General features: G+C 38.7%; 1 protein-coding gene and 1 long non-coding RNA gene across 4 annotated transcripts in view; one reads left to right on the top strand and one right to left on the bottom strand.

Annotated features, from left to right (window-relative positions):
* LOC140463053 (phosphoprotein associated with glycosphingolipid-enriched microdomains 1-like) overlaps positions 1-27184 on the bottom strand; it is a 108724-nt gene that overhangs the window by 19848 nt on the left and 61692 nt on the right. Inside the window, exons 3-6 of one of the 3 annotated variants that reach the window (XM_072556688.1) lie at positions 21947-22001; positions 21173-21260; positions 17462-18045; positions 16055-16198 (exon numbers count right to left, since the gene is read on the bottom strand). In XM_072556688.1, the coding sequence (XP_072412789.1) occupies positions 16055-16198; positions 17462-18045; positions 21173-21260; positions 21947-22001 (871 nt within the window). The remainder of the gene's footprint in view (positions 1-16054; positions 16199-17461; positions 18046-21172; positions 21261-21946; positions 22002-27184) is intronic. The other 2 variants (XM_072556689.1, XM_072556690.1) reach the window with 2 other exon arrangements.
* LOC140463054 (uncharacterized) lies at positions 225-27184 on the top strand. Its single transcript, XR_011954598.1, has 3 exons — positions 225-459; positions 23599-23755; positions 27118-27184. It is a non-coding gene; the product is annotated as an uncharacterized lncRNA (long non-coding RNA).

The following is a 27184-nucleotide window of genomic DNA, read 5'->3' as shown; positions in this document are numbered from 1 at the left end:
CCTTTTGACCCTTAAACACGTCAAAGTACTCAAAGAGCTAAACAGCAAACCATGGCAAAAGAGTTAATCTCATAAAATATTCATGACCGAAGATGGTGAAAAACAGCAGTAAGTTACAAAGAGTTTCTTGTTTACTCAGAATAATAGAGCAGGAACTGGGTTAGTTAAGTCCTTGCTGGACAAGCAGTGTGGGGCTTATTCGTGATCTGTCCTGCAAATGTTGTGACTGCCGGCTGCCTTAATGCAATATCCCTACAGACTTCGGGGGATTTACTCAGACCCAGTGCTACCATCTGCACCTAACTTCGGTGGATTTGAGTCCAGTGAATTGTGTTATGGATCAGACCAGACCCCCTTAAAATACATTAAGAGGATTGCTTAGACCCTAATGTTTTCTTATTTTAAAGGCAAATACCAGGCGTTTCCTTTCGGATGCCATTCAATTGGCCAAACTACCAGGTTTGTCAACTAATCAGCACCCTTTTCCTCTAGTATAAATTATTATGATTGTTAGAAATTTAGTATTTGTGCTTTTGTCCTGATGAGTGCAAATTAAAGGCTTTAGCAACATCGTTTCAGTAATATTTAAGATTTGTTTTATCGTGCAACTGATTTGACTTTTGTTTTTGACAATTTTGTTCCAATGAAGTGGGTCAGTGCTGCTCAGAGCAAGGCTAATAAGGCACAAGCAAAATGCAGAAGGGGAAGATGGGCAGTGTAAAAATAATAAGTGCAGTTATCATACTCTGAAGTCATGGAACTCAGTATTGAGTCCTACAGGCTGTTAAGTTCCTAAGTGGAAAATTAGGTATTGTTCGCCCAGCCCTTTTGAGCTTCATTGGAACACCATAGTAGGTCAAGAGTGGAAATATTAACAAGGGAGTGAGGTGATTTATTGAAATGGCAAGCTACTGGAAGTTTGGAAGTCATTCTTATTTGATAGATAGGAAGTGTTTCACAAAGCAGTCACCCCAATCTATATTTGGTCTTAACAGTGTAAAGTCTATATTATGATTAAAAGAACTACAAGTACAACATTTCTTCATCATTGGGGCCTTGAACAGTGAGGAAGGAGGAAGTGAATGGGTAAGTGTTAAATCCTCTGTGATTGCATGGGAAGGTGCCTTGGGGGGAGTGAGGAGGTGTTAGGAGTGATGGAAGACTGGGCCAGGGTGTCAGAGAGGGAATAATCCCTGAAGAATGCTGACAGTTTGGTGGGGGGAGGGGGGGCTTGTGTGGGGGAGGGGGAGGGGGGGAGGTGGGGAGATGTTTTTGGTGGTGGCAGTCTGCTGGAGGTCCAAATGGCTGAAGATGATCCTTTGAATACATGGGGTTCTTGGTGGCAAGTGAGGACAAGGAGAACCCTATTGTCCTTCCAATAGGAAGGGAAAGGGTGAGGGCAGAAGTGCAAAAGTTGAGCCAGACACAGTTGAGGCCCCTACAACCATGAATCCTGTATAAGGTAAAAGGAGGATATGTCAGATGCAGCAATGGAAGGTGACATTTAGATACTTTGCCTTTCCAGGGTTATTTGAGGTATACCAAGCACTTCTTAGGTCCAAACGTGACAGCTTTGTCTCACTTGCGAGGTTGTGCAATGTATCATGATAACCAGGTTTCCAGAATAACTCCAATACACTTCATTTTTGTGAACAAATGGCAAGGGCCCTATGTATAAGATTGCTGATAGATTAATCTTAGAACACATGACACTGCCCGGGTTGAACACACTCTTTCACTTGTATATTTCAGTGGCTATGCAAGTTGAATTTTTCATTCACATCTTGCTAGTCAGTCAAGAAAAGATATGAAGCCAGTTTCCTGGCCTTACTCTTGGCCTGAACATTGACTCATGGCAAAGAGCTTTGGAAATGAAATGGATAAAAATAGTAAACTATGATTCACATGCAGCCTTTGTGATATTCAGGAAAACCCTAAAGACTTCATAGACAGATAATTTTAAAGTGCTGTCACTATTGGAATGTTACGTGAGGGAGAACATTATTTGAACATAAACATGTGAGAAATAACAATAGGAATAGACCATATGCTCTCTCAAACCTGGTTGGCTGCACAGCAAGATGCTAACTGATTGGATTTTGGCCTTAACTCCACTTGCCTGCCTGTTCCCCATAACATATTCAATTATTCAGTCTGCACAGCACTCTAGGGTATAGAATTTTGGAGATTCATAGCCCTGTGAGAGAAGAGATTCCTCCTAATTTCCACCTTAAATAGGTCATTATCTTATATTGAAGCTGTGATCTCAGTTCTAGACTCCCTCTCTGAGAGTAACATCCTCACAGCATCTACCCTGCCCAACCTATTCAAAAATTTATATTTCAATAGGTTCACCTCCTATTCATCTAAACTCTGATGAGAACTCCAATCTACTTAACCTTTCCTTATTAAATAAGCATTTCATTCCAGGAAACAAGTTCTCCAAACTACCTATTCACATAACAAGTGAATTATGCCTTAAACATGGAGAATGAAATTATGCCCAATATTCTAGGTATGGCTTTATCAATGCCCTGTATAACTGTATCAAGACTTTCATTCTTGTATCAGGAATGAACCTCTGACATCATCAACCTCTGACATACTCTTGCAACCATAGTATATACATTCCTGATGAAGGGCTTATGCCCAAAATGTCGACTCTCCTGCTCCTTGGATGCTGCCTGACCTGCCGTGCTTTTCCAGTGCCACATTTTTGGACCCTTGACTCTCCGGCATCTGCAGTCCTCACCTTCTCCTTAAAACTAAGGAGGTCTGCAATGTGTAACTTTTAATCTTCTTTCATATGTTTTATTTAATACTATAATTACTGCAATATTTAACTTTTAACTTTGTTCTTTCTTTCTATCTTATTCTTAAGATTCTGCACTCGGTACTTATACCTAAGATGTTGCCTTGTGTGCCAACATTATGCAGCTTTCACTTTACTCCTGTACTTGAGTACACGTAACAATAAAATCAAAATCGATTCAAATGATGAGTCAATTCTCGAACCATTCTATTACCCCTGACATGATGAGCTCTGATCTTGTGCAGTAATGTTTTGTGGCATTTATTGAATACCTTTTTTGAGATCCAAGAGCTCTACATCTCCTGCTTGCCCTGAGCCCAGCCTGTTTCCTATCTCTTCATGGATCTCTAATATATTGATCAAACAAAATTGCCCTTTCATAAAACCATGTTCACTCTGATGCATTACCTGCTGAGTTTTCTAAATATCCTGGTACTACTTAGAGTCATAGACTTGGACAGCATGGAAGCAGACTCTTCAGTCCAACTCAGCCATACCAACCAGATATCTTAAATTAATCTAGTCCCATTTGCCAGCATTTGGCCCAAATCCCCCAAACCCTTCCTATTCATAACCATCCAGATGTCTTTTAAATGTTGCAATTGTACCAGCCTCCACCACTTCCTCTGGCAGCTCATTCCATACGCGCACCACTCTCTGCATGAAAATGTTGCCTTTTAAATCCTTTCCCTTTCACCTTAAACCTAAGCCCTCTAGTTCTGGACTCCTCCACTCTGGGGAAAAGATCTTGGCTATTCACCCAATCCATGCCCCTCATAAATTTATAAACCTCTATAAGATCACTCCTCAGCCTCCTACACTCCAGGGAAATAGCCCCAGCCTATTCCGCCTCTCACCATAACTCAAGCCGTCCAACCCTGGCAACATCCTTGTAAATCTTTTTTGAACCCTTTCAAGTTTCACAACATCCTTCCTATAGCAGGGAAAGCAGAATTGTATGCAGTATTCCAAGGGTGGCCTAACCAATATCGCGTATAGCTACAACATAACCTCCCGACTCCTATACACAATGCTCTGACCAATAAAGGCAAGCATACCAAACGCCTTCTTCACTATCCTATTTACCTGTGACTCCACTTTCTAGGAGCTATAAACCTGCACTCCAAAGTCTCTTTGTTCAGCAGCACTCCCCAATTATATGTATGTCGTGCTCTGATTTGCCATTCCAAAATGCAGCACCTCACATTTATCTAAATTAAACTCCATCTGCCATGTCTCGGCCCATTAGCCTATCTGATCAAGGTCCTGTTGTACTCTGAGGTAACATTCTTCACTGTACATGACACCTCCAATTTTGGTGTCATTTGCAAACTTACTAACCATACCTCATATGTTTACATTCAAATCAGTTATAAAAATGATGAAAAGCAGTGGACCCAACAATAGATTCCAGCATTTCCTGAATGAAGTTGTTGGATGTCAGGAAACATCAGTCACTTCAGAAGCACTGAATACTTTTATCCAACTTTTATTATTGAAAAGAACTTTTTAATTCATAAACATTTAATAGTACAGTTTGAAAAAATGTGCAGGTTTGTGCTCTGAGTATTGTTTTTCTTGACTTCATTAAATAATTAAAACTACAATAAGATTTACTTATTTATCTCTTCCTTTGGCACCACTTTACCTTCACCCTTGTGTTATGAAATTGAATGAGAGTATGTTCACTTTAAAATAGAGTGTTTCAGAATTTTGGAGTGAATTTGAAGTTTTTACTCAGCTGCCTGAATGGAACGGCTGGGAAACAGATTGTTCCAAAACAGATAAATGTAACAATTGGCTTTTAAATGGATACCTGAGTTTTGTTTGCTGTTTTGACTACAAATCAAATTTAACCAATTAATTTAGGATATGCTCAAGTAATAAAACCCAGTTGAGTTTAAATTTATTGTTTTGACAACATTGGATCAATGAGAGGATATGCTGTTGGGGAATATGAAAAATGTGGGCATTTTGAAAATTGGTTCCAGAAACGACTACTGGACAGCACAACAACTGCCATAGAGCCAGAGTGCTGAACGCCCATCTAATATCTCGCTCTCAAAAAAATTAGAAGGTACTCGATATCAAAAGGTACCTTTTCCTTAAAACATACTTGCACTAAAAAGAAAGAAGGGAGATTAGCAGATGGAAGATTGAAGGCAGCGGAGAAGACAGAGACTGTCAGGATTTGAGATTAAGTTAATGTAATGTTTAATAATTGTGCTATTGGAACACCATGTTAATAGGATTGTGTTCAGTTAGGGGAAAGAGTGTTCAGTTTGTTAATAGTTTTGTTTGGCGTTGTGTTTTAGATTTAGATTTAGATTATTTAGTGTGGAAACAGGCCCTTCGGCCCAACAAGTCCACACTGACCCTCTGAAGAGCAACCCACCCAGATCCATTCCCCTTCATTTACCCCTGCACCTAACACTATGGGCAATTTAGCTTGGCCAATTCACCTAACCTGTACATTTTTGGACGGTGGGAGGAAACCGGAGCAGCCAGAGAAAACCCACGCAGACACGGGGAGAATGTGCAAACTCCACAGACTGTGGCCTAAGGTGGGAATTGAACCTGGGTCTCTGGTGCTGTGAGGCAGCAGTGTAAACCACTGTGCCACCTGTTAAGAAAATAAATTGTTGCTTTTCTTTAAATAGTGGAATTTAGGAGTCTTCATTTTACTTATTCACATTTTAATGGCTTACAAGGTGAGGTGGGGTTTTCTGGGTGCTTGATTTTAATTAACAGAGGGATTCGATCTCCATGCCACAACATTTGAGACCATGAAGGTACTGAATATGATTTATGCTGTGAAGAAAGAGATGTAATGAGGCAAGGGAGGGTGTAATGGTAATTCCTCATTTGGATTTAGTGGCTTCTTGTGATCTGATATTTAAGGCTTTTGCCACTGAAAGTAATTTGATGGCACAAGTGGTGAATCATGAATTGTGATTAGAACTTCAAGACTGGGTAGAGAAATTCATGTGAAATGGACCTTATTACTGTTGTTGTAACTATGGGTGGAATTCTGTTGTTTTGGTGGCTAGGTGTGGAGACTGAGGAGTAGGAGGTACCTCTGTTTGGAGGCAAGTTTGGTTTTCTTGCATCATTTCTCTCAGCTCATTGTTTATGCATATGCAGGTAAATTACCAATTACCAAAAACAGACACACCATGACCCTAATCCAGGTTTCATATGCAAAAGGCACTTGACAGCATTTTACTCTCAGTAATCCAGGAGCGTCACTTGACGTCTGCTGATGGAGCCCACCTGAAGATGTCAGACCAGGCAAAAAGTAGCATCCATTCGAGATTCTCCTGAAGGCTGACCAGGAGAGAAGCAAAGCTTTTTCCCCTATGAATAGAAAGCAATATAAGCTCATCCTGACCAATGAAGGTAGCCCAGACAGAAGTGGCTGTGAAGGTCAGTGTTTGTTGGTGGCTCAAGAGAACCTGGTTCCACTACTGCAAGAGAAAGAACGATTTACTGCACTCTGCCACAGTATATACCACTGTCTGTGCAATGCTTCATTCGCACAGGAGAGTGAGTTATCAGTGTATGGTTATCATGCAGAGGACTGTCACACACAAGATGCTAGGCCTCTTTATCAGACAGCTCAAGCGTAATCAGTGTGTATCAATTCATTGCACTGACCAATGTAGCACGTTTGGTACCGCAGTGATGTTGCCTCTCACACATCTCTTAGCTCTGATGACAGATCAGTGAGCTGACGGAACGTGAGCTGCTGAACGTTACAGCTCCTTTCACATTTTAGTTCTGAACCCTGACAGAAAACGTTAAGGTATAGGTTCTCTTCCGAATATATTTTGAGCGGGTTAGACTAGATTTTTCTTTATTCCAGATTTTTACTGAATTCAAATTTCATCATCTGTCATGATGGGACTCTGAACCTGTAACTCCAGGACAGGAACCTGCAGTTCTAGATTACTATTGTAGTAACATTACCATATACCAATGCCTTAAAAAATACAAATGTGAGTCACTTCATCTAAATTCTATAAATAGCTATCTAGATATAGAGAGCAGTAATGTTACTTCAAATTAAATCTACATGCCATTTAAATCGGAGATTAAATTATTATCAAATCAGCCGACATTGATCTGCATCCAAAAGGTAATACAGATACGACGTGATCAAGGACACCTCTTATTCTAACCAATTACCTATGTTTAATTTTTAAACATCAACACACCAGTGAATTGCTGAGAAACATAATGTAAAAAGTCCACCATGAATCAATAGGCTTTGAATTCCCAAATTTACAGTTTGCACTTTTTAATTATTTGAAAATCTACTATTTTCCATTTTCTAACTAAATAATTCCAAAAATAAGCTGCGACAAGATTTTATTGTAGAATGGCAGATAGCAGGGTGGGGTGAGGTCATCAAAATGGACGCATTGTGTAGTTTTGGTCTGGCAGTACAAATATTGCCTGGCAGTACAAAAGTGAAATGTCCTCAAAAAGGGGACAAGAAGTTGAAACATCTTGTTTTGCAAGAAACGGACTTGAAAATGGAGACACCATTTTATACAGGATAAATACATTGTCATAATGACATCCACTCTTTCAGGTCTGACAAGTGTGAGACAAAAAGCTGTGGATTTTCATCTCTCCTTACTTAAGGAAGGATGCAACTATGTTGGATGGAGTTCAATGGAGGTTTACTAGGCTAACACCTGGTTGTCTCATGTGGAAATTTGGACATGCTGGGCCTGTTTTCAGTACAGGTTAGAAGAGTAAGGAGTGATTTTATTTAATTTTCTAACAGTTTGAATCATGCAAATTTTGAGAAGACTTACAGCTTAGGTTGGAGAAAGTGAGGACTGCAGATGCTGGAGATCAGAGCTGAAAAATGTGTTGCTGGAAAAGTGCAGCAGGTCAGGCAGCATCCAAGGAGCAGGAGAATCGACTTTTTGCCTGGTCTGACATCTCCAGGTGGGCTCCATCAGCAGAGGTCAAGTGATGCTCCTGGATTACTGAGAGTAAAATGCTGTCAAGTGCCTTTTGCATATGAAACCTGGATTAGGGTCATGGTGTGCCTGTTTTTGGTAATTGGTAATTTACCTGCATATGCATAAGAAGGGCTTATGCCCGAAACATCGATTCTCCTGCTCCTTGGATGCTGCCTGACCTGCTGCGCTTTTCCAGCAACACATTTTTCAGCTTATAGCTCAGGTTGTTGATAAGTATGTAAGTTAGCTCGCTGAGCTGGAAGGTTTGTTTTCAGGTGTTTTGTCACCATGACTAGGCAACATCACCAGTGAGAGTCTCCAGTGTAGTGCTCCTGGTATGTCCTGCCTCTCTATTTATAGATCTTGGTTTCTTTAAGATGGGTGATGTCATTTCTGGTTCTTTTTTCAAGGGAAGGTAGATGGAATCTAAGTCCATGTGTTTATTGATGAAGTTCTGGTTATGAAGTTATGCCTCTAAGAATTCTCGTGCATACCTTTATTTCACCTGATCTAGCATGTGTGTGTTGTCCCAGTCAAAGTGGTGTCATTCTTTGTCTATATGTATGTAAACTAGTATAGTGGGTTGTGTCTTTTGGTGGCTAGTTTGTGTTCATGTATCCTGGCAGTAGGTTTCCTGCTTGTTTGTCCGATTTGTGTTTTTTGCAGTTCTTGCATGGTATCTTGTAATATACAATGTATTCAAGAAAAGCGGGTATCCAACATATACAATCCTCCTATTCCTCAGAAACAAACCCAAACAAGCAACTAAAAACTATAGCCACATTACTTTCCATCAAAAATATTAGAAATGATTTCCAGACTACTCAGACCCCTTGGCATCATTCGATTAGATTACTTAAAGTGTGGAACAGGCCCTTCGGCCCAACAAGTCCACACCGACCCTCTGAAGAGCAACCCACCCAGACCCATTCCCCTACATTTACCCCTTCACCTAACACTATGGGAAATTTAGCATGGCCAATTCACCTAAGCTGCACATTTTTGAGGAAACCGGAGCACCCGGAGGAAACGCACGCAGACACGGGGAGAATGTGCAAACTCCACACAGACAGTTGCCTGAGGCAGAGAATTGAACCAAGGTCTCTGGCGCTGTGCCACCGTGCTGCCCATCATGGTAGCCCACAAAGCTACCAATACACTTAAACAGCGACTAATAACCTAAAGGATCCGTTATATACTACCAGCAAAACTAACATCATTTACAAGATACCATGCAAGAACTGTAAAAAACACTATATCGGACAAACAAGTAGGAAACTTGCCACCAGGATACATGAACACCAACTGGCCACCAAAGGACAGGATCCACTATCACTAGTTTCCACACATACAAACAAAGAAGGACACCACTTTGACTGGGACAACACATATATCCCAGGACATGCAAAACAAAGACACGCATGAGAATTCTCACAGGAGTGGCATTCCAACCAGAACTTCATCAATAAATGCATCGATTTAGATCCCATCCACCTTCTCTTGTAAAAAAGAACTGGAGATGACATCACCTATCTTAAGAAACCAAGACCTGTATATATAGAGAGGCGGGACTTACCACCAACGCTTCATGGAGACTCTCACTGATGACATTACCTCGTCATGGTGATGAAATGTCTGAAAACAAACCTTCAGCTCAGTGAGCTAACTTACATACTTATTTTGAATCATCTTGACAAGATGGGCGTGAAGCAAATGTTTACTGTTGCAAGTAAGTCCAGAACTAGGGAACACTTATAAAATCAGGGAGTGGTCCTTTCTTTCCAGGAGGGAAGGGAATTCTTTTCTCTCTCTCAGAGGGTTGTATGCATATGAAACCTTCTTATATAAAACTTTCTAATATGACACTTTCTACCTCAGAAGATGGTGGAGGCAGATTCATTGAATATTTTTAAGCAGGGGAATCAAACATTATTGGGGATGGATGGGAATTTGGAACACAAACACAAGTAGACTTGAAGGGCTGAATGGCCTACTTCAGCTCCTCATTCGAATGTTCAAATGTTAGTATTGCCATTTCTTCTTCTTCTCACTTTGCTGCCATCTTAAGTTCAGCATGTGAGATGTTGGTGGCCTGCCTGCTTGTGGGCCAATTAATGACCAATTAAGGGCCTGTCCCCACTTCTGCTGCCTGATGGACAGACGTCAGTGTCAATTGTGAAATCATATTGCTCTCATTGCTTGGGCTGCTGTCAGACAAGGAGAACAAGGGTACCCTCTCCCACGATCAACACCATACCACTCTATGCACACACACACACACCATGTTGCTATTTCCCTGCTCTTTGTCCTGTCCACTATGGAGCTCTATCCACCCGTAGCACCCAGGCCAAAGAAGCTTTTTTTTCTCTCACTAAGTAGCTATTGCAAAAGAATTACCTTGGAAGGAAACAACTAGGCTCTAATTGAAGTGGGTGAATTTGGTTTCTAATATTGGGCTGACTAAAGTCAAAGTCATGTTATTTTCTTTTCAGTTTACTGTTCCTCGAATTTGAACTCTTAAAAAGACAGGCCAAAGTTGACTTACAGCAACCATACAATGCTGTATTAGTATCCGTATAGCTTCACAATCACAAGTAATTGTTGCTGCTGCAAAGATCCCCTCCCCCCAAATTATTACTCAGAGTTGTCAAATACATTTTACAACAGCTGTATTCCAGCAATAAAAATATCCTTTGGTATTTTAAATAAATATAGAATACTTAAAATGCACACAGGCTGGGTATTTGATTATATCTCAGAAGTTGCTTAGGTTGGCATCACTCTATATGTTTACATGTCCCACATTCACACTTTCACTGGTGCTCTCACATGTCCTATAATTAGAGTTTAATGTTTGCTGTGGAATTTTGAAACCATAACATGTCTCGGATTTTCAGGGTAAGGAAAACCCATAAATCAGTTGACCTCGTACACAACACAGGAATTGATGTCCTAAATTGAAACTGTGTTAACATCAGTATGAACTCTGAGAAAGGAGGTTTCAGGTCATATCTTTGTCATCTATCCAACTCAAACACTGCCCAGCAGCTTCATTCCTATCAAGAAGGATCAGCAGTTCTCCATTAGATTGTCATACCATTGCTAAACTGGGAACAAATGCAGAACTGCCATAAGAGCAATGAGACAGAAAGTTCAGAAAGTCAATACCTATATTTCTTTACTTTTTTTAAGTCTTCAATATTAAACCTTTGATGAGAAATGACTGTGGTTCAGTTTTTTAAGTAAATTTATTATAAATGGAAGGCTTAGATTATAGGTAACATCAACTCTTTCCTTAACCAGCAAAATTTCAGCTCTCCCTTGGCAGAATCTGTTCTTTGAGTCTGATTACAACCATTAATACTTTACTTTTTACTAATGATCTCTTCATTTTTCAATCATTTACTCTGGTTTCTCACAAAAACCACCAGTTTCAAAGTTACTAATCCTCTTCAGTTGCTATTTAATTTCATTATGAACTCTAATGTTTGCTATTTGACTTTTAGGCCTTCAAACTGTTCCATATCCTCAGTAACCATTTATTTCTGGCATTTCCTTTCTTTATTAATATCTAAACAACTTTGGGAACAACACTAAGAACTTCATTTACAAGTTCTTTACGATTCTTCCTTTTGTTTCACTGCTCACTTCAACCTGGAAATTAATAACTTATTCCTCCATTTGCTAGCTGCCAGTAGATGTGTGAAGCAAAATTGCAAAAAGCAATTGGCTAAACAAACAAGCCAGTTGGTAATACTGCCAAGTTACTGTGGACTCTTGGAAGGTTCACTTTCTCTTCCTTAGCATAGTCCTTTTGCATCCTACTCAAAATTGTGCATACATTCTCAATCCATAATGTTCTGGGCTACTGATGTATTAATACTGGTAAATGCTCTTTATAATGCAATAACATAGGAACAGAAATGGACTAAGGTGCAGGAGCTTAGCACTTTGACTCTACTCTGCCATTCAATAAAATCATACCATGGCTGATTTGACTGTGGTTTCAACTCCACTTTCTTGTCAACCTCCCACAATCAAAAATCTGTCCCACTTTCCTACCTTAACTATATCCAATGATCTAGCCTTTACAGCTATCTACGTTAGAAAATTCTTCAGATATAATAATATAGTTTTGTGAACCTCCTTGTATTCATGTTTAAGGGGAGACCTAATACTTTTAAACTGTGTTCCCTAGTTCTAGTCTCTCCCAAAAGATGAAAGATCCTCACTACATTGACTCTCTCAAGTTCCCTCAAGATCTTATATGGTTGAATAAAACTGCCTCATTCTTCAAAACATGAATGGATTTAGGCCAAAACTGTTCAACTTTTCTTCATATGATATGCTCTTTATCCTAGGAATGAGGCACATGAAACCTTCTCCTCCAGCAACGTCATTTTTTAAAATAAGTTGATCAAAATTCTGCACAGGACACCAGATATGGTCTCACCAAGACCCTGTAAAGCTGCAGGAAACCTTTGTTTTAAAATCCCTTCCACTTGCAATAAACAACATTCCATTTGCCTCCTAATCACTTGCTGTACTCGCAAAGTATCTTTTTGTGGCTTATGTACTAAGATATCCAAATGCTTTTGTATCACTGAGTTCTGCAGTTTTTCAGACTTAAATAGTACGCTGCCTTTCTATTCTTCCTTCTAGAATGCACAAGTTCATGATATTTTCTACATTATATCTGCCAAAACCTTTGACCACTTACTTAACTGATCTATATTGCTTTATAGGTTCGTTACCTCCTCTTGAAAACTTATTTTCCTACCGATATTGGTGTCACTGACACACTTAGCTACCAAACCTTCAGATCCTTCAACCAAGCCATCAGTATAGATTGTAAATAGTTGATGCCACAGCTCTAATTTCTGAGGTACTCCCCTTCATACAGTCTCCTAACTAAACTAATACCCATTTATCCCTATTTTGCTACCTGTGAACTAATCATTCATATACCCACGATTATATGTTACCTCCTACACCATGATTTTATGCAGTAAACTTTGAAGAGGCACTTTATCAGATGCCATTTTGGAAATCCAAGTATACCACATCTAGAGGTTCTCCTTTATCTAGATAACTTGTTATTCTGCAATGAACTTCAATAAATTAGTTGAACACAATTCTTCTTTCACAAAACTATATTGACTCTGCTTGGTTCCATTCCATTTTTTAAAAAATATCCTTCTATAACCTCCTTAATAATGGATTTACACAAATTTCTTTAGTGGGTCTTACGTTCATTGACCCATAGTCTCTGGCTTTCACTCTCCTTTCTTGAACTAAGTTATTAGATTTATTAATTTCCAATCTGCTGCCACTCTTCTGGAATTAAGAAATTTAGGAGGACTGTCTCTGTAGACACTACTTTTGAGACCATAGGATGCAAGGTATCAACTCCTCATCAAGCCATTGGGTGGCAAGGTGGCTCAGTAGTTAGTACTGCTGCTTTACTGGGCCAGAGGCCTGGGTTTGATTCCCACCTCAGGCGACTGTCTGTGTGGAGTTTGCACATTCTCCCTGCATCTGCATGGGTTTCCTTTGGGTGCTCCAGTTTCTTCCCACAATCCAAAGATGTGTAGGTCATGTGAATTGACCATGCTAAGTTTCCCATAGTGTTAGGTGCATTAGTCAGGCGTAAATGTAGGGTAATGGATCTGGCTGGGTTACTCCTAGGAGGGTTGGTGTGGGCTTATTGAGCTGAAGGGCCTGTTTCCATACTGTAGGGAATTTAATCCCCAGAACTAGTCAGCCTATACCTCCAACAGTTTTCCCAGTACTGTATTTTCTGGTCATAGTATTTATTTTAAATTCTTGCCTTCAATTCACCTCTTGAGTTTAAAGTACTTAGGAGTAGTTTTCTAAATTGTCTACACTCAAAACAGCCACAAAATACCAGTGTAACGCTTGCACCATTTGCTGGTTTTCCGTAATTAACTTCCCAGATTCAATCTCCACAGAAGCAATACATATTTTAGGCATAAAAACAGAAATTGCTGGAGAGAAACAACAGGCCTGGCAGCATCTGTGAAGAAAGAAGTAGTTAACATTTCAAGTCCAACATGACTCTTCTTCAAAACCAGAAGAGTCACATTGGCCTCATAACATTCACTTTTCTCTGCGCAAATGCTGCCAAATTTGCTGAGTTTCTCCAGTAATTTTAATACTTCCAGAAATGCTTGCTATCTATTTTTATATTTCTAACTAGTTTTCTCTCATACTCTAATTTCTCTCTCCTTTTCCTTTGTCATTCTTTTCTTAAAATCTTTCCGATCATCAGACCGAACAATAACTTTCTTAGATTTGTGTAGTGTTTCTTTCCATTTGATATTATTGTTAACTTCTTTATTTAGCCATAGAAGGAGCATTCTTCTAGAGACTTTCTTTCACTAGGCCAAATCTTTGCTGAGGTGTATGCGTACCTTCTTAAAAGGTCTGTTACTGTATTTCTTCTGCCACTATATTTCTATTATTTTACCTTTTAACCTGGTTTCCTCGTTCATCATTGCCAACTCTACTCCATAGCCTTACCTAAATCTTTATTTAGGTTTAAAATACTACCCTAGATCCACACTTCTCATCTCAATCTGAATGTGAATCTCTAACATTATAATTGCTCTTGCCCAGAGGTCCTTATCATGAGGTTATTGATTAATCTTGTCTCAATACACAATACTAGGTCTAGAATAACCTGCAGTCATTAGTGCTGAACAAGCTGCACTAAGAAATTGCTCTAAATCTATTATTTCCTTTTCCAGGCTATCAATTTTTGCCAATCTGACTTGCTCAATTTATATCTGGATTAATTGTACATATTATTGCAGTATCATAGTTACTAATGACTACCTTGCCTCATACTGGTATCCAATAATCCCAACATGTTACAGCTACAACACATCACCTGCCCCGCTATCCATATTATGTGTTGATTAATTTATCTTACATAACTAATTTCCAATAAATAAATCCTATTACTTATAAGCTTTATTATTCAGAGTAAACTTTATCATCAATAAAACCTTAGAATTATTAATAAATAACCTGAGTTTCAGAAGGTAAATTAAAAATATGGTCACCAACTAATCACTTCTGTGTTTCTTTCTGTGACATCACATGTTGGCTTTCTTAGAATGCTGTCCATCCACACTGGAGTCACAGTTTGGCCAGAATGTTTTAAAGGTGGCCACTCCTTTTCCCCACATCCTTTTGAATGGTGTCCCACTGCTTTATCCCTTTGTGCTTTATTAAAACGGTATTTCTTCACTCTCACTCCTTGTGTACTTCTAATGGGATCCTTCTGCTGTTACTCTTCAGGTTCTTTTAACTGATGCCCCACTTTTTAAGCAATGTCACTGAGCACCCTTTCCATCTGCTGTTTGGAATGCTGTCCCATTATAGCATAATAACACAATTATTTCCAATGTTAATCCATCACTTGCTGAAGCACCACCTCATACTTGTCCTTATTTACAAATCTTCTATGGGCTTTTGTAGTCACCTCTCTTTTACAGGATATTCCTTTGATTCTAGATTCCTAGAGTTCCTCATCTGCTGTCAGTGCATTTCACTTTCTCATTTCTCCCCTCTGGCAATCTCACTATGATTGGGTGGAAAGCAAAGATAGAAATCCCATAATTCTCTGATTTCCCAGCTGGCAACTTGGACTTAGAATATTCAATCTTCTGTATCTAACTAACAAAATATTAATAAATAAAGATTATGTTCTTTAAGTAGTTAGAAACTGTACAATCTAATTGGCAAAAGGCACCTAATGACGTTCATTTAATAGTCTTCTGATCAATATATTAGCCGAAGCAATTTAAAGAAAATGGATTCATTTTTTTTCATTGGGATGACTGACAAATGGTGTATTAAAGATTCATGCACTAATCTTATCCAATAATATGTTCTAGATTGATAAAGCTTTTAAATTTTATTTTGAGAAATTACGTTGACAGTTTGACTGTCATTTCCAAACTGATCAAATATGTAACAGTGGATAACAGAATGGGCTGGTGATCATTCTGCTGCTGCTTCACAACTTCTGTTACTCATCAAATTTTCTAAATGACAAAGTATGACAAGAAATAAATCAAATTGTAACAAGCAGTAAACCATAATTGGCTGCACATGAAATTTTTAAAAAATTGAATTTCATTATAAAAGTAAGGGCATTGTACTGTTTAGTTCAGCCAATTCTAATTGATCAGCAATGCTCCTTAAAAGGTTCTTGTCTTATGTGTGCACATACCTTAAACCAGGCATTATCAGCATTTGGCCATCCTTCAGTTAGATTGGCGCATGGAATTCTCTCCTCCCTACATTCTTTTCGGGATTTTGTTGCTTCACACTCTGTGATAGATTTCAGGCTGCCTTGTATCGCAGAACTGTGATTCTGGAATGTGAAACAGATTAAAGGATGCTGTCAACATCTGATTACCATTTTAACAAGAAAGGCATTATGCCAGAAGGGGGAAAAATGAGATTTGCAAATAAGCTTGCATTTTAAAACATAAAGAAGGGATAAAATATAAGCACACTTTGATTTAGAACTACACAATTTAGTTTTTGTGTTTTATAATCTTCATTGTCTGTTTTAATGCAATAGATTCAAGAAGATGTTCTAATTCCGAAATACAGAAGGCAAACATTTCCTCTTGGCCATTTCTAAAAATGCATCTTACTTACAACCTGGCAGTATACACACAACTATGTGTTAGTAGGAGAATAGGCAAATTGTTCTGTTTGGGCTGATCCATACACTATAGTTCAAACTTAAAACTGTTTTCCCAAATGGAAATTCAATCTGCTGAATGAATAAATTCAAGTATTGATAACCTATCATCAGGGATGTATGTGCTTTTGCTAATTAATCATTATAGAGTTGTATCCCTATCTTAGAATTTTAAATAAATCATGTTCCATACTGAATGAAGCATTTGTCAAGGTTTAAGCCAATTCACCCTTTATAGAGGAACTGAGGAAGAAAGACAATTCTTCTCAGTGAAGTAACAAGACATCACTGTAACCAGTTTGTTATGGATAATGGCTATTTAAAAAGTAAGAATGGCAGAAAGTCCTAATGTAAACAGACCACGTCATTGTCTGAATTCCTCTGACAGGTGTTGTCATTTGTTCAATTAAGTAGTTGCAATGGAAATGACAAACACATTCCCTGGTGAGCCTGTAGTAAGATGACAAAGGAATGTTATTTGCATTTCAGAGGCCTTTGATATGATTCATTTGATCTGATATATCTATCTGAGGATTATTGCAGAAAAACCATTTTGAGATTAGAGATGTAAACATTTAGCGGATAACTCAATAATATGTTGCTTTGGGATATTAGATGTCATGGTTTTACGACATGAATGTGTCATATATCACCCAAGACCAATGGCTGGGGATGAGAATACAATTTCTTTCAAAGTATCAGTTACATTGTGTGTACTATGTTTGTGCACATCAAGACTGCTAAAGTAATCTTGATGCCATCATATATCTCCAACTTGAAACAACCAGACACCTTACAATTTATTTGGTACAGCCATTGAAAGGTTGACATGGTCTATAATTGTATATTTACATTGAACAAAAATGAATTAATTTGTGAAAGACTACAGACCTGTAATTTTAAGTAGAGAGAGAAATGATATACCTTAGTCTGTAAAAAGATAGGTTTTTCTTCAATTCTTAATGGTTTCCCATAGTTTCTGGGTCCTGGTAACAACACACAACCATTTGTTACATTTGTTCTTGGTTGTTGTTCCTGTACACCCTCCAGATTGAATGTCTTTTCTTTCTTCTTCATTTTCCGAATTGAGGCATATTCTGGTGCGTCCATGTTTCCCGCTGGCTCCTCCAAACCTTGTGCAAGTTGTCTTTGAGGCAGGAAAGATGCTTCCATTTCATTAGCTCGATATTCAGGTTTTGATTGCCTAACATGTTGATGATTATGATGATCGACTTCGTGCTTTGTTCCAACACTTTCATACAATGTGTCTTCAATAGAGTTCTCCTGACAAGGATATTTTTCTGCATTGGCATAGATACAATCCATATCAGCTGTTGTTCTCAAAGCAGGCAGGTTTCCTCCTTTGTAATTATTTCCAGGAAGTCTGGGTAAGTCTCTGGTCTGTTGAATTCTTGAATTTCCCTCCTCACCTGCTTTGACCTCTAAATGTTCTGCTCCTGGTAGATGTAGATAATCCATACTAGCTGACCAGCTTCTGAGACCATCTACTCACAAAATGATAATACCAAATTATTATATCCAAAAACATAATACCGTGAGCAATTCTTTCTTACAATCTTTTAGGAAAAGAATTTGTGCCAGACATTATTGATACTTGTCCAGTAAATTTATCACTGGGACATCAAGCAGGGTTTTGGCAGGAGAGTATATGTAGGTATCCAAAATTTGAAGAAATATTTTGAGGAGATTTTTGAAAGTGGAAGTGTTGAAACAAAGCATGAAACATGTTGGAAAAAATTTCTTGGAGGAGATTCATGACCAGCTAGAGTCCCAGGACTAGTGGTTAAGGGGACAGGGTGAGCATGTGGGAAAGGCAAGGTAGACATGGAGATGGGAAGCACAGACAATTGAACCAACTCATTGGTTATGCAGCCAAAACCAGGTCATAACCAGTTTTTATCCAAAATGTCTTTGACAGTAACTGTTCAATCCTTTCAGGTGAAGGAAATTAAAATCAGGGCAAAGGGAGATGGAGCTATATCAATAAAATAATATATCTTATATATAAGTTGATTGACTGTGAATTTACTTTCAATTTTGTCATTGACTATTGCATCCTATCAAAGTCAGGTTATGTCGAGATGACATAGTCCAGTTAACTCATTGGGTTGAATTTTACCAACATATCAGCTCAGAGTCAATTTCGGGGAATTTCCCAGAGGGTTTCCCTCTGTGAGCTCCAGCATATTATGTCACCCAATTCTTTGCTGCTCACCTCATTAAGTGTGCACTGCAGCTCATTGGTGTCTGTCTCATACTATCCCGGTGGCAGATGTGCTCACCGCTGGCCAGATCTTCTGGGAGTTGCGCCACTGGTATCATACTTGAAAGTTTAGCCATGCAACAGCTCAATTGCTGTCAGCCCTTCACAGTGTGTGTGGTGTGGGGGAAATTAGAAAAGGCATTGCTTCTGAGGGCATCAAGGTGCACAGGTGAGACATCATTGGAAATAAAAGCTCTCACCTGTAAATGTATTGCTACTTAATGTTATCCCTGACTGAGCACCAGGAGTCAAGCTACAAAGTCTACCCCTCCTTAGTGCCATACTATCTTAGAACCCTGTCTAAGGGAGTCCTACTATTTCTCTAATGCCGAGTGTAACATAACATCTTGTGTCAATGTTAAAGCATCTCATGGTGAAAGCCTTCGAACAGTTGAAAATATTTACTTTTATTGAACACCTGACAAGGTGAAGACAAAAACAGAAAAAAACCCTATCACTTCTAAAAGATAAATGGGGTTGCTTGCTTTTCAAGCATCAACAGATTTACAGTCAGTGAACGATCAGTACACCCAACTCAGATCTACAGAAACCGGGCTTTAATATTATGTCCAATCTAGCTTGTTGCATCCAACTCATCGGCATTCTATCATGTTGAAGGGGAGGTTTTTCCTGCTCAATGTCCTCATCTTCCTCCTCAAAGTTGATGCCGCTCCCCAGTCCTTCAGCATCTACCATATCCATTCTTTCCCAGCTTCCATTGTGCAGAGCATTCTGGACCATACTGCAATGCCCACCCCCACCTCCAGATCAATCCAAGCATTGGAATCTCATGTTCAGCAATCCTATCAGCTGCCCCACCATGGCTTTGGTGGAAAAATGGACAGCATTACATTTACACTGAGCCTTAGTTAGGGCTTGTGCAAGAGAATCAGCAGTCATGTTTGCAAAGTGTAGCCTTTGTCTCCAGGATGAAGCCATCTTTGTAAGGTATCCAACCCTTGCAATGAGACAGGATCATGAGAGTCCTCAAAGCTATAGGGCAATGAAGACAATAAACTTTGCTTTCCCTGTATCTCCTCCACATCCCAAGGAAACCTTTAACTGCGACCTTTCCTGTGGCAGCTATTGCGCAGCTACTGAAGGTTGCATTTGGTCTTGGGCTTGCTGACACATCTGTTACTCTTCAATATTTCTGTGCCTTAGGCACATGACAATGACTCCTGCTGTGGCTGGATCCATTGCTTCATTGGAAAAGTGACCCATGCAGGGAAATACCAGAAACATAACAGTTTTCGTAATGTGAACATTCAGGATGTATATCATCAACAAATTACCATTTTGCTTAGTGCAACATGGAGGACTCTGATAGGGAGAGCAAAGAAATACATCTACATGGATCTACATGCTCATCATTGAGAATTGCATTATCCCAACTCTGTTCTATTTTTTCAACTAACTCGCCATTACCCATGCTGGGGAAAATTTAGCTCCTTTAGATCCATTCCTTTAAAGAAATCTACAACCCTCCTATAGTATAATATAATGGCTTCTCTGTTTTCAATTTGTTTTACTGCCCTGGACAGTAAATCATTCCAGGTGAATGGTGTGCCCATTATCTACAAAGCCATGTCAGGAGTGCAACTGAATACTCCCTGCTTGCTTGGATGAGTGCAGCTCCATCAACACTCAAGAAGCTTGACACTATCCAGGCCAAGGCAGCCCTTTTTAATTGACACTGCATCCAAAAACATTCACTTCTTCTGCCACCTACACCCAGCAGTGGCAGCGTTGTGTACCATCCACAAGATGCACTACAGAAATTACCCCAGTCTCCTTACACATCACCTTCCAACCAAATCTGCAATCTCTACCAACAGAAGGACAAGAGCTGTATACCACCATCTGCAAATTCCCCACCAAGACACTCATCATCCTGATGGTTGTTCCTTTAGTGTTGCTGTGTTAAAATCCTGGAACTCCCTCCTTAGTGGCATTATGAGTGTGCCCACAGCAAATGTATGGCAGCGCACCACTACCTTCTCAAAGGCAATTAAGAATGGCCAATAAATGCTGGGCCAACCAGTAATACCTCTATCCATGAATGAATTTTTAAAAAAGCAACTCCACGTATATGGAGGGCAGCTTCTAGACATTAGCTCTGAACCATGTCTCTTTATCTCGTAATCTTGATTCAGCTTGAAATAATGTTCAGAATTAAGTGTCTTTATTCCATTGAGCATAGAATGTACTGCTCTAGTTCACCTCCTTTCAAGCATGAAGAGTTCAACTTTGTTTTGACATTTCTTCCTAACTTTGTTCTCTTACCTCTTTCTACTTTAAAAATGCAAGCAAGTACCATTTATATAAAACACACTTTATATTTTACTTACTTTCACCATGGTAAGACCCTCTGTTAAGATTGCATACTCCCAGTTCAGGTGTATTAACAGGTCGAAGCTGTTGTATGCGCCCTACGGACTAAATACAATAAAGTTTAATCAAAATACACTTGGCCTTTTTACCCTATTAGTTTTATTTACCATATCTCATACCTAAAACTAGGATGGAGACAAAAGCTTAATGGACTTCAAAAATGGATAACTCATGAGCTGATCACTCTAGGTTTTAATTTTCATCCAATCAATGTCCTGCAAACCATCTTTTGTCCCACTATTTTGTCTCTGGACAGAGTGCCACTAGCTTTTGATCAGAGAAGCAATTCACTGTCCTCTGAGGAAACAAAAGTTTGTTATGCAAGTTAGACATGCTACCTTGCTCTGGATAGGTTTGAAGACAGTACTCAACTGTGTCATAAGGTGGGGCTAACTCTCATTCAGACTAACTGATTCTGATATTTATACTCTTGAGCTCAGGGAACATTAATAGAGTTGAGTTGCTGTAAAAGCTATCAAAATAAAACTATGGTTAAACAAATTGGAGAAATGCAATTTACAATATACTTCTATTGGGTTCATAGTTAAAGGTCTAGATTAGAGTGGTGCTGGAAAGTGCAGGAATTGGCTGATGAAGGGCTTTTGCCCGAAACATCGATTTTTCTGCTCCTCGGATGCTGCCTGACCTGCTGTGCTTTTCTAGCACCACTCTAATCTAGACTCTGATCTCCAGCATCTGCAGTCTTTACTTTCACAGTTAAAGGTACTTACCATCCCAACTAACTTCACACCGTCAATCTTGACTTTCTTTTCTTTGTTGTTTCTGCTGAATATAGAAGATACAAATTTGTTTGGTCACATGCAAAAAAGTTCAGGATTATCGAGTTTCTCTCATTTATATACCAAAATACCTCAAACTCATTTTGAATGTCTCACTGGGCTTTGTTCAACAAAATTATGAGAAGATCCAAAAGTCTTCTATTTAAATTGTAGAATGTTATTATAAGAATGGTGCCTCTTAGTGCCCTAAGAAAGGAAATTGCACATGGAGCTAGAGGGAATGGCAAAGAGACTAAGTAGGCACTTTGCATCTGTCTTTATTATGAAGAAAGTGCTGCCAAAGTCCTTAGAGAGGAGGCTTAATATTTGAGAAATGGGTTGGATTACAAATTGAAAATGAGGAAGGGTATTGTATCCTCACTTAGGTTTGAATTTTTGATAATCACAACTTTAGTCGTAACAACTTCAAGTGAAGCATGGTTTTCTATAGGAGTCAAATGTTAAAGCCAGATTCAGGTTCTTAAGGAGGGTCTTTGTCCAAAGCCAATGTAAAAGTTGAAATACTGTTTTTCATAATTTGCAGTATTGTTCATTACTAGCTGAAGTAAATTGAAAAACACAGCAAGGAAACTTACAGTGAAGAAAACAGAATCTATGCAAAGATGTTGCCAGGGTTGGAAGGTTTAAGCTATAAGGAGAGGCTGAATAGGCTGGGGCTGTTTTCTCTGCAGTGTCGGAGGCTGAGGGTGACTTTATAAAGATTTATAAAATCATGACGGGTATGAATAGGATAATAGAATATGAATGGGGTGGAGGAGTCCATAGGTTTGGGGTGAGAGGGAAATGATTTAAAAGACATCTAATGGGTAGCCTTTACACACAGAGGGCGATGAGTGTATGGAAAGAGCTGCCAGAGGAAGTGGTGGAGGCTGGTACAATTACAACATTTAAAAGGCATCTGGATGGGTATTTGAATAGGAAGAGTTTAGAGGGACATGAGCCAAATGCTGGCAAATGTGACTAGATTCATTTGGGATGTCCGGATGGCATGGACAAGTTGGACCGAAGGGTTTGTTTCTCTGCTGTACATCTCTGACTCTTTGACCTTGCTTGCAAAGAAATCTTGACAGCAATTTAGAGTACATTTGGTAAAAGTTCTGCAACTTTTAAAAAAATTCATTCACAGGATGAGGGCCAGCAGTTAGGATAGTTAAGAATCAACCAAATGTGAATGGAGTTACATGTAGGCCAGATCAGGTAAGGATGACAATTTCATTCCCTAAAGAGTATTTGTGAACCAGATCTTTTTTCCCCTGATGATCAACAATTGTTTCATTAGAAACTTAATTCCAGATTTTATTGGATTCAAACTCTACCATCTGCTGTGGTGAGATTTGAACCCAGTACATTATTTGAGTCTAACAATAATATCGCTGGGCCTTCACCTCCCCTAATATTGTGCTGTACAGGTAAAGTACTTCAGAGGGCAGTACAGCTGAAAATTCTCTTTAAAAGCCACAACAGTTTTTCTAAAGCGATAAGTACAAACTGCAGAGAAATTTAAAAAGAATGATTCGAAAGTGCAGCTCCCTTCAGTACATTAGCAGAGAATGTTATAAGAAAATTATACTCTTCGACTGCAGGCACAATGGCACCAACACTAGCAGCACAATCATGGGGCCTCGCTGAAGATGTGATGACATGAGCTCACTTGATGATGTGAGAGGCAGAATGACGTGAGATGTCAGAAGCAACCAAGAAATAAGGAAATTTAAGATGGGCAATGGCACTTTCAGTAAGGTAAGAGAATTTTAAAAATAAACAATTTCAATGTGAAGAAACGTTAAAAGGGGAGACTCACTATATTAAAAAAGTGGATATTTAAAATTAATAAGTCATTAGGGTCAGGTAAGATGCATCTGAGGATGCTAACAACAATATGGATAGAGACTGAAGAAACACTGTCCATAATCCTCTGATTCCCCCTCCCCCCATCCAGATACCGATGGTGTTCAGAGATTAGAGCATTGTAAATGTAACAGCTTGTTAAAAAATGGTTGTAAGGCTTATGATCCCAAATGATGATATTTTTGGTGAAGTCAGATCTGAGACTGAAATCTGGTTTGATAGATTATGTTTTGTTTCTTTAGATTTTAATGAGGTGGTCTCTCCACTGAAACATAAGCACACACTATTACAGGGTTTGTGTTTAAGAATAAAACAATAGTTAATTGTGCAAACAAAATGAATGCAAAAATAGAATAGACTGAAAAAGTTGCACATAATACAAGTTTAAACATTTTGAAACACAGGTATAAAGATAATCCCCTTAGTCCCCAAAACACTTCTTTACTAATCACTAAAACATTCTTTATGGATCTGAAAACAATCCTTTACAGATCTCCAAAATACTCCTTTAAAATACTCACAGCAAAGAGAATCTCTTTTCTACCATCTCTATCAGGCTTAATTTAGTTGTGACTTCAACTCCCAGTTTGGAGAATCTGATAGTTTCTTTGGACCCTTCACACAATCTATTTTTAAACTAAGCTAAAGTATCTTCTCCCTTTCTTTGCAGAAACCTCATTACACATTGATCTTCAGCTAAAAGCCATGTGTAACAGCCCTAACTTGAAACTAAAATTGAAATGTTACTCTCCAAGCTATGAGTGTTGCTCTTCTGCTTAAAATTAAAAGTCCAGTATCTTCCATCAGAAAACCTGTTGTACTTCATTGCATCATTCATACATTAATAAACTCTCTGAATGTAAACAAAATCTATTAGTTCTTTGAGACTCTCTCAAATTTTTTTTAAAAAAATCACCATGGTTACATAAATACTTATGAGTTAATCATTAAACTTCTTTAAACACACAGAAAACCCATATGCCACCAGTTTAAATTTCAAAAATCTAAACTTGAAAATAACTGGTATTAAAATACATATCAATCACATGTATTACATTACAGGATGTACCCAGTAATTCCAGATCAGTCACTTTATCCTCAATTGTGAGAAAGCTTTGAGAAAAAATAATCAATTACTTGGCCAAATGTGAATTAATTAAGGAAATCAAGCTGAAGGCAAAAATGTGTCCAAATAACTTACTTCAGTTTTTTTTTATGAGGTGGCAGAGAGAGGATTTCATTAGGATAAAGGTAAAGTCAACATAGTCTCAGAGGACCATAGGGCTGTTCCCTCAGTTGTGCCCAGTTGTGGTTTAATCTGGGGGTCATCATGTCTTAGGTGAGGGGAACAGCCAAGAAGGCAAGATTCCACAGTAACCTCAATCTGTGTGGGAATTGAACCCATGCTGTCTGCTGTTATCCTACATCGTAAACTAGCTATCCAGCGAAATGAGCTAACTGACCCTCATTCACATAGTTGTTGTGGTGATATCTGAACTAAAAAGTGCATAATTCAAAAAGAGGTGGAACATCAGAGGGACTTAGGGGGATCTGTGCATAAATCATTGGCAGGGCTGACTGAAGGGCTGCACTGTTTGGCCTCAACAGGAAATGCTGCATTCATTTCTGGCAACTGCATTTAAGATGGATGTGAAGGCATTTGACACAACACAGACTGAATTCAAATAAATATTCCCTTTATACAGCTTCACATGTTCCAGTTTCAGGAGAGGATTTGGACATTCTTTTGACCTCTCTCGTTTGAAATTATCAATTTGGTGCCATTAAAACACAAATTAAAAGGGAAACAGAGGAAGAGAAAAAGAGAGAAAGAATTAGAGAACACATTCAAAGCTAAATATTAGAGGTGAATCAATTATCTTCTTAACAAATCTGCTGTCTTGACCCTGTTTTGATTATCATTTAATTTCATTTTTTGATGCTGTTGACCACCAATATTGGTTTAATTAATGTTACTGCTTTTGTATCTTAGTTATCTCTCATTTACCTGCCTCTCTTAGAAGTTAATATTCCTCAGTGTCAAATTTAGTATATAGGAAATATAATATATACATACTTTGTAAACTGTGTTAAAGTATCTGAAGATGAAATCAAAGGTCAAAGAGTTTTAGCAGGCTTGATAACAACCAATCAAATAGTACGTGTGAGCATTACATAAAGAGCAGACATCAACCACACAAACAGAATGCTGAACTAAATATCCAGAATAGCAAAAGGAATTGGCATTATATCAGAACCATAGTAACCTCAGTGAGTCTAAAACACTTCACAGTTACTTTGTGAAGTGTTCTCACCACTATAACCTGGGAAATTATGGCAAGTTTCTGCATAAAGCTTTTATACTTTAAAAAGATTTGTATTTCCACTTTTTGGCTCACGTGCAAAGAATGGTTATTTTGATATATGTGGATTCAATGGATGAAATTCAGTTTTGGCAGCAGGAGTCTCACCAGCTGACTGGAGAACTGGCAGAAAAGCATTGCTTCCTTTGGGGAAGACACACTGGATTAAAGTGCCCGTCAGACACTTATTTGGTTAACACTGATCCTTCCCCAGGATTTAGGATCACGGGAGTGGAAATCTTACATCTCTCCCAAAATACTAGCTAAACAGAGGCCAGACAGAATTTCTTTGCCCTTCCCCACTGATATTGGTAATTGATTTGCTAGAGGTTGAGGATCAATGAGGGGTCAAGGTCACAGGTAAATGAGGGCAGGATCCCCTGGAATCCTGCTTCAGGCTCCATGCAAGCTAACTTCATGCTTGCCACTGTTTGTTTACCAATGGCCCACTTTAGGTTTTGTTGGGTCAGATTAGCATTTGGCAGATACTGATCCTTCCCAGGCAGAGGCTGAACGACAGAAAGCAATGCCTATACAACTGAATACACCCTGCCATCTAACCTATATCTGGGAGGAGGGACATTAAACCCTGCTCTATAGGTCAACACTCAGCTCAACTTGGGAGAAAATAGACAAGAAAAAACATTGCTTCTACCTAAGTGGATGGCAAAATCATTAATAGTAATCATGTTTAATGGTCTAAAAAGAAAACTTATATCCAACTTCTTATGGTATAAGTATATCTTTTATGCCCTTTTGGTAATGACCATTCCCTGTTTCAGGGAGTAAGCAAGTAATCCACTTGCAAAACTATTAATATTGGAACCAGCTCTATGGTATTATTCAAGAATAGCATGTACTAACTTGCCTGTTAATTGCTCTCCTTCACAGTTGCATGGGAAAAAAAGTCTGCTATCTTCTAGTTCTGAGGAATCTGGGAACAGTGTTTGTGAGGATC

Source organism: Chiloscyllium punctatum, chromosome 37, assembly GCF_047496795.1.
Source record: "Chiloscyllium punctatum isolate Juve2018m chromosome 37, sChiPun1.3, whole genome shotgun sequence".
NCBI lineage: Eukaryota > Metazoa > Chordata > Chondrichthyes > Orectolobiformes > Hemiscylliidae > Chiloscyllium > Chiloscyllium punctatum.
Note: the sequence above shows the minus strand (reverse complement) of the source record. Positions and strands in the feature narration are given on the sequence as shown.